The 8,272-nt window shown below is 34.7% G+C and overlaps 1 protein-coding gene across 1 annotated transcript in view; it reads right to left on the minus strand.

Moving 5' to 3' along the window:
- Positions 1-4: 4 nt before the first annotated feature.
- LOC111386706 overlaps positions 5-8,272 on the minus strand; it is a gene marked incomplete at its 3' end in the record, with an annotated part of 11,576 nt that continues 3,308 nt past the window's right edge. Inside the window, exons 4-12 of the mRNA XM_023011171.1 lie at positions 6,444-6,518; positions 6,297-6,333; positions 5,967-6,159; positions 3,638-3,952; positions 1,210-1,368; positions 980-1,129; positions 676-876; positions 553-591; positions 5-458 (exon numbers count right to left, since the gene is read on the minus strand). Of these exons, the coding sequence (XP_022866939.1) occupies positions 5-458; positions 553-591; positions 676-876; positions 980-1,129; positions 1,210-1,368; positions 3,638-3,952; positions 5,967-6,159; positions 6,297-6,333; positions 6,444-6,518 (1,623 nt within the window). The remainder of the gene's footprint in view (positions 459-552; positions 592-675; positions 877-979; positions 1,130-1,209; positions 1,369-3,637; positions 3,953-5,966; positions 6,160-6,296; positions 6,334-6,443; positions 6,519-8,272) is intronic.

An 8,272-nucleotide genomic window follows, 5' to 3' on the forward strand; every position in this document is an offset into this window, starting at 1 on the left:
CAAAATTGCTCCTGAAATGCTTATTACGTTTCTTGCTAACATCCCCATTTGCAGCATCAGTGCCTTTGTTCTTATCATTGGTTATCTTTTTCGTCTTCAATAAATTTGCATCTCTCACCACCGTACTTTCAGTCTCCAGCGCTTCCCCATGGGATTCATTACATCTCCTTCTTGGACGTAGTTTAGAAGCCTTGTTAATGTCAATAGCATCTTCCTCACCAACATCAACTAACTCATCACCCATGGTTATCATCAATATATTTGGATCAGTAAGAGGTGATGGATGTCCTTCTGTCGGATTAGAACCTTCACATTCCTCGGAAGGTTGAGATATCCATCTTTTTCCCTTAACTGAATGCAACCTTCTGCTCCTTTTCTTCCTTGGGAAAGATCTGCCATGCACATTCTCAATCTCATTGCCATTTGTTAACCTCGAAACTTCTTCTGGGGAGATCTCACTATACATATCCAAAGAAAAATAAATCCAGAATCAATACAAATATATAGCATAGTAGCCATAGAAGCAAGGAACAAGAAAAGAAGGATAGCTACCCAGGAGGAGCATTTTTTCCAGTACAATTCTTTCCTCGCCTACACACAGTCAAAGAATCAATCAGTCCAAAGAAAACAAAAAAGATACACCCTATAGATAAGCGTATCAGAGAAACAACATACCTTGATCTTCTTCTTTTTCTACTAGAAGGGTCAACTTTATTGGATTCAGTGATACAATTTGGCAAAGGAGCAAAGTCATTAGGTCCAAGGGCAGGTCGCTCTGACTCCCTATCCACAAAATTGGAAATAAGTGCCACCTTTTGTATCTTTCTAGCTGCTTGAAGCTGGGGCACTTCATGTGGAAACAGCACCTTCCATCTCCTAACAATTAGAGTGACAAAAAGCTCAACAAAAATGAAAATCAACACCACACAAGTTTAACGAACTCAATAAATCACTTTTCACTGCCATGAAAAATCCCTACCTACGACACTGATTATCAGTACGTGGAGGAACACATGAAGCAACTTTTGACCAGTAATATCCGTGTTCTAAAATGGCTGCTTCCAACTTTGAATCCTCTTCTTCAGTCCATGCAGCCAGATTCAAAGAAGGATTCAAGCAATTGACCCATCTGCCACAGTACAAAGAGCATAACTCAACTACTCAACTAAAAATCATATCTTAAGTATCACGCTATAATTCAAAGAATACCTTTCTCTGCACTGTGCCTGTGTCCGTCCATACACGAACTGAGCTACTTTCTTCCATGTCTTTGGCCCAAAAAATGTAACCGCGACTTTCAAGCGTCTGTCTTCATCTTCAGTCCATCTTCCAACCTTTTTCCTGGTCGGATGAAGTGTTTTCATCCATCTGCAATTTCCGCCAAACAAAAGAAAATTCAATGAACTTAAAAAGTTTCATAAAACATTTTAAAACAGGAGATATGAACTAGAAGTAAACAAGACCAACTCAAGCTCTTAAAATATCGTTCTCAAGAATAAGGACATGTTTGATTCCCATTCTTTTCAAACTCTTTTTCTATAAGATCATTTTCAACCATACATTCACACAATAAAATATTTTGCACGTAAACTCAAATTTTTTTCCCTACTTTTAACCACACATTCTCCTGAAATACCATTCGAAACACTCTGGTTTTTTTATTTTTTTATTTTTTTTTATTTTTATTTTTTTATAAAAGAATAGCCACCAAGCAGGGGCTAAAAACATCAAGTATTGTAGCTTGAAAGGATTGTCTCCAATACGAGACCCTAGGAGTTAATTTCAAGTTCTTTTTCCATTATTTCTTTCATTGTTTTATGTTGAGGGGAGGAAAAAAGGTGATTGTTTGAGTGTTGACAGGTGACTGCCAACATGTTAAAAATTTTGCTTACGCTGCAACGACAAAAAAATAGAGAAACCATGGTTTGATATTATATATTTCACCAAGATAATCACAAAAGGCCTATTTTATTTTAGGGACTTTGAGAACAAGTTTCAGATAAACTTCGATCTTTTGCTAACCAGCACTAATTCTTCGATGGACCTATCGTTTGATGCAATCCTGAACCCATTGATAATGAGTTGGATCATATAATTCAATCTAGACCACATCCCCAGTAACAAAATCTGCAAAAATAAAAAATGGTTGGTGCTACTGGAAAGTAAGGATTCAATATTTCCTAGACACTAATAATAGACCCCAGATAATATGCCTAAAGTCCGTACTGCAATATAATGAGAAATTATTCGTCCTTGATTCGAAGGATCAAAATTTCGAAAAACCACACAAAATTTAAGTACTCTTTCCCTCCCACTCCACAAGAATTGAACACCCATATTCTAGAAACATACAAGCCTATCACCCACAATGCACCAAAAACCAAATTTAACCACCCCACATTTTTAGTTAGGATATTTCGCATTCTCAATAAAATTTATGAAGATTCACCCACTTCTTGTTATTTTGTACAATACAGAGGAATCCTATCTAATTCACTAATTTGTGAGATAAGAGACATAGGGCTAAATAGAGAGCCAAAAAAGGATCTATCATGTATAATCTAGAGAAAACTCATCAATTGCCATTATCTTGGAAAATCCAATGGAGGTTTTCTCTGATGTTCATGGTCATATTTCTGGATCTCAATAGATTTAATGACATAAACTCTATAGGTACCAAAAAGCATAAGCTAGCAAATATAGTGCTTGTTTGAGTCACATTATTCCAAAAAAATGTATTCTTAAACAGTGATTTGATATCATTTCAACCACACATTCTTTAATAAATAATATTACATGCAAATCAAAAACTTTTCCTTATTTTTTAACCACACATTTCCCATCAATACACTATTCAAGAATGTATTATTACAAAAATAATGTGGCTCAAGCACCCCCAAAGTATGCACTGCATGTACAACTTTCTACACTCCAAACTCCCAGTTTCAGTATAGCCCTTCAGTGATATTCCAACATTCCCATGAACCGGTCAATCCTAAATCAGTTATGGCGGGCAGAACAAGCATTTACTGTCTCCATGATGGAGCAATAACAGGACCAGATTGACAAAGCAAGCTATTTCAGGGATATTGTTTTATATTGCCAAGATTGCTTAGGAAAAGAGAAATTTCTTGTCACATATATTAGGAGGAGCTAATTCAAACCATAAAATAAGAACTCTAAGATACAAACTATTTTATCATTTGAAAGAATTCATTAAGTTGCTTATCCTAAGGATGCAAACTATTTTGTATAGTGTCAAGAACTAACGTTTGCTGAACCTCAACATCCAAGCTCTAACAGAAAAGGCAATTGGCAAGTGCAATAAACCTAGTTGCTTCTTGTGGATTTTCATGATTGTGCAAGCAAAAATGTTGGCAATTGAAATGGATGTAAGAGTTATACTATTTATCACCAAACCTTAAAGGGGTGACAACATCACTTGTGAGTCTTTGGTGCCCTATTTAACTAAAAACTGTAGAATGCAAACTAGCTTTGAAAATAAAATTTCATGGAATAACACTTCAACTGCCATGTTAACGCAACATAGTATCCACGCTTCATATCCTAAATAGGCATTTTCATTCAGTTCACAAAATCTTAAAAATCAAACTTCTCATTGAGCATGTTGACTGACCTATTAGAGCACTGGGTACCTGTCCGTCCTTCGATCAGGGAAGCAACAAGTTGCCAACTACTCTCACCAAAGTTTTCTACAGCAGAACGGAGTTGATTATCTTCCTCCTCTGTCCACTCCCTTTTGAGTATTGAAGCATTAAGACTCCTTTGGTAGCGTGATAAGCATTGAAAAGGGGTCCTATTTGTTCCCAGTGAGACAGCAATATCTATCCAGTTACTTAGACCCTTCTGCTGGATATTATACAAAAGATTCTTGTCCTCCATTGTAGTCCATGGATGTCTATTGATTAAAGGGTCTTCAAAGTTCAGCCACCTGTAAGAGTTTAATAGACTTTAGTTATGTGGAAAAAACACGCACTATGATTACTGTACACGTTTCAGCAACCAAAATGCATAAACGTAGCATGCCTCCAGATGTAATGGCAAATATATCAGGATAATGTTGACACCAATTTAACGGTTCTAAATTTGTTTTCACGCATCGACACCGATCCAAACAGTGACATAACAGACTCTAGGGGTATGAAGTGTTTCTTTCATAATTAGCTGAAAAAACAGAAACAGAATGTTGATATAATGATTACAACATGCACCAATGCAAGTATGCAACTTCACATGATTATATTCCCATGATTAAACATTAAATAATTTAGCCCCCGTTTGAGCCTCATTATTTCTCATTACATTAAATTAAAATTTTCTCTCTCCTACTTTTAACCACACAATCTTCAATAAAATAATATTATACGTAAAGCAAAAAATTTTCAACCACTCATTTTTTTTTTAAAAAATACTATTCATCTCATTATAATGCCAAATAATGGGGCTCAAACACACCCTTAGGAACTTGCACCCACCCAGTCCATAGTTAAATGAATACTTGGGTACTTATTCTAATTTTCTTGGCAACGCAAGTTCACATTTTGCAGCAAGCCAGTACTGATAATTTTCATCCAGAAGATCTCTTGAAACCCCGTGGCTCGCACATGATCAGTAGTATTCTTTAAAAAGACAAATGTAGCCTTACTTTAGTCAAATAAAAAGAAAAGAAAAAGGAAATTATGGATACAGAAGAATTGAAAAATAAGAAAGCAAGATTAGATGATTTAAAATTAACCGCAGCCATCCCCCCTGCCCCCCAAATCCCAACCACTGCCCCAGTCACCCCAACATCCTCCCTGACCAACAAGCCATGCCCTCACACCCTCAAGGCCACAACAGCAAACCCACCTGCTGCTCTGACACGCCGTCAACCCCCTTGCTGACCAACCCTCACCATCTAATTTCAAAGTGATGGCAAGTTATAGCAGCAGGAATCCCAATCAAGAGTGGATCAATGGATTAGAAAGGTGATTCTTTAATGTCGGAGAATGCATGCAGAGGATCTGTACCTTATGAATAGAAATTGGATGCAAATAAATAGGAAGTTCATATCCCACAGACGAATAACTAGATCTTTACTTTATACTTTATGTTTTGTTGATATTTAACATACTCATTAATCGCAGCTCACTTATACAAAAAAAAAATTGATTGACTTGTCACTGCTATCTGGATAAATTTTTTGAATGAGCTAAATGAAGAAGAAAGTGGGATTTCTTACAGAGAAAAGTTCGAACATTTAGTTACATCAATATACCGCAACAACAAATCTTCACAATTAATTAAGCATTTATATAGGTCAAAATAAAAGTTAACGTGATTTTCCATTGTTTTACGCTTGCAATAATGTTGCACCTTTCATTCCTATTCTCCATGCAAGAGCCTCTGGCACTGTGAACTTATTGAGAAGTATGTGAAGGGAGAGTAGAACAAGAAATAAGAAGGAGCTGTTTCTTTTATCTTTCTAAATTGGCGCTATTTCTCCCATAAAAGACCTGAAAACTGTCTGCAATGTGAGCTGCCTGAAATTTTAACCGCTCTTTATAATGGAAACATCAAGTTGAAGTTTTTTTATACAAAATTTGAGTTTGGGAACCATTTCCCCAGAAAATTAGAATGGAAACCTTAATGGACTCTTTATATAAAAATTGGATTCTAGGTGTAAAACATAATTTAATTTCAAGTATAAGTTGCCAGTTGAGTTATGGATCTCACGATCAATCTGTCAACACTGCACTAACCACTCTAAATTTATTCAATAACATCAACCAAAGGTTTCCCCTTGTCTGGTCTTTCCTTCACAGTTTCTAACTTTTAAAAGAAAGTATGTTATTATTCAAGAGATCAGCTTTACAGTTAAGCAAGATATACCCAGAGAATCACATACAGCATTTGCATAAAAAATCAGTAATGTTCTTCCTGCTAAAATAGTCCACCCATCTTACCTTGCTTGACATTCTACACCAGTGCGGCAAGGAACATACATGAAAGCCAGTTGTTCCCAGTCGACCTTGGGCAGGAATGATCTCATTATCTCAGGGGTTATATCAAGATCTTTTATTGATGCAACAATGCTATCAACATTATTTGAATCTCCAGAAGATCCATCTCCAGCACTGAAAATAGACAACATATAAGTTCAAATAGGGCAATGAGAATAAATCATAAATGCAATTCTATAATCTGAGGAAAATACTATTAGAAAGTCAAAGAGAACAATCTAGTAAGAGGTAAGAGCAGGACTCATGGTATATTATACTATTAGAAAGTCTTACAGTCTTTCTCCAGCATCATTTCATTTCTACTCATTATCTGCACACATTTTGCTCCTAGATTTAGATTACTTCATATCCAGATATTTGCTAAAAAAGATCTTTCATCTCCCTATACTTAATTTCATATAATTCATTATTATCTTTCACCTCTATATACCTCCTTAGTTTCATATAATTCATTATTTTAAAAGACAAAAACAATGTCCATGAAAGTCGAATGACCTATACATCAGAACTTTCACCAAGCGATAGTAAATAGTCATATCATATGTACAAATAATCTGTCAATACTAAAATTTTGTAAACTGACTTGAAAACAAAATCCTATGAATCTGTCAATACTAAAATTTTGTAAACTGACTTGAAAACAAAATCCTATGTTGAGATTATTACACTTGTTACATAGATCATGAGAGGCTTGAAAACCAATAAGTAATACTATTAAAGACGCAGCATCCCATAGATTTAGTAACACATAATTATACACATATAACCCCTAATGTACTTATTTTAAATCAATTTTTTTACTTCAATGACGACCAAAACTAGGTTTACTTCCAATGAACTTAGACCTGGATAAGATAGGTGAATCGTTTTTCTTTCAATCTAGAGTTGCTAATGTTGTAAAGACTAATGAAACCAAATCCTTAGTTTATTCTACTCATGAAACATTACTCTTATGCCTAAGAACTTCAACATGTCGCAACAATCTATATCATAGTTCCCTTATATCCTCATTTCTTATTAGATCATTCTAGGAAGGTCTTGTATCTATTTTATTGCCTCATTTTCCCTACATTCATTATTAGAATTTTTTTCACTGCCATAAAATTATCATGTACACTCGTTACATAGAACCCCTTTTTAACTTGGCGTCTTACAATCTTATAATCACAGGGTTCCTGTACCCCTTCTTATGTTGTCAATATTGCTCTTATCTAATTGTAAACATCCTCTTCAAATCAACGTTCATTTTTAATGTACTTAGGTCCTAGAAGAAACTTTCTTGAGAAAACATAATCCCATATTTTAACTCAGGCATCATCATAGATCCTCCATAAAGGACATCTCATATTTTTCACCTTGATTTTAGAACTCTTAAATTCAAGAGTGCTACTGGAAACTTTTCTCATGATTTGGCCACCACAAGTTGCCAGTTAAGTTCACTGTGTGCTCTTTTTTGGTTGGAATGCTGAATTATTCATTGTGACTCACAAATCAAGTAACAAAACAGAAAAATGACGCACTCAAATTTATGCATCAAAGACAACTACCGAAATAGAAGACTGAATTAATGCATCAGATACAAAACTAAACAAATTTAGTTCAACCATTAAAGAAAAATCAGGTGTTGGATATCATGTCAAAATTAACATGAATTTTCAGATCACCATTGTATTCCAGTTCATATAATTGTGCATTCCAAAGAAATAATTAAACAAAAATAATCGGCAATTTCAATATTATGCAAAGAACAACTTCCACGTGAAGCTGCATCCTATTATCCAAATCATCATTCTATCTTCATTTACTGCACACTACTTGAAATCTACAGGTTTCTCATTCTTGTACTTCTGGACAAATTAAGTGTTCCAATTGTCACTGAACTTAGGTCTATATCTTTGATTGGTCACTGAAATTCAAAATGTCGAGTCTTGGCCACCGAACTTTAGTCCATATCTTCAATTGCTTAGTGAAGTTTAAAATGTCGAGTTTTGACCACAAAGTTTTGAAAAATGTTGTACATTACTAATTATAAATTCGAAATTTTTCAAAGTTCAACATTTATAATAGTATCATACAACATTTTCTAAAGTTCAATAGTCAAAAATCGACATTTTAAATTTTGGTGAGCAATCGAAGACATGAATCTGAGTTCAATAACCAAAATTCGATATTTTAAACTTCAGTGATCAATCAAAGACATGGACCCAAGTTCAATGACCATTGGAACAATTAATTCTCCGGACAAAACA

This window comes from Olea europaea, unplaced genomic scaffold, assembly GCF_002742605.1.
Source record: "Olea europaea var. sylvestris unplaced genomic scaffold, O_europaea_v1 scaffold3688, whole genome shotgun sequence".
NCBI lineage: Eukaryota > Viridiplantae > Streptophyta > Magnoliopsida > Lamiales > Oleaceae > Olea > Olea europaea.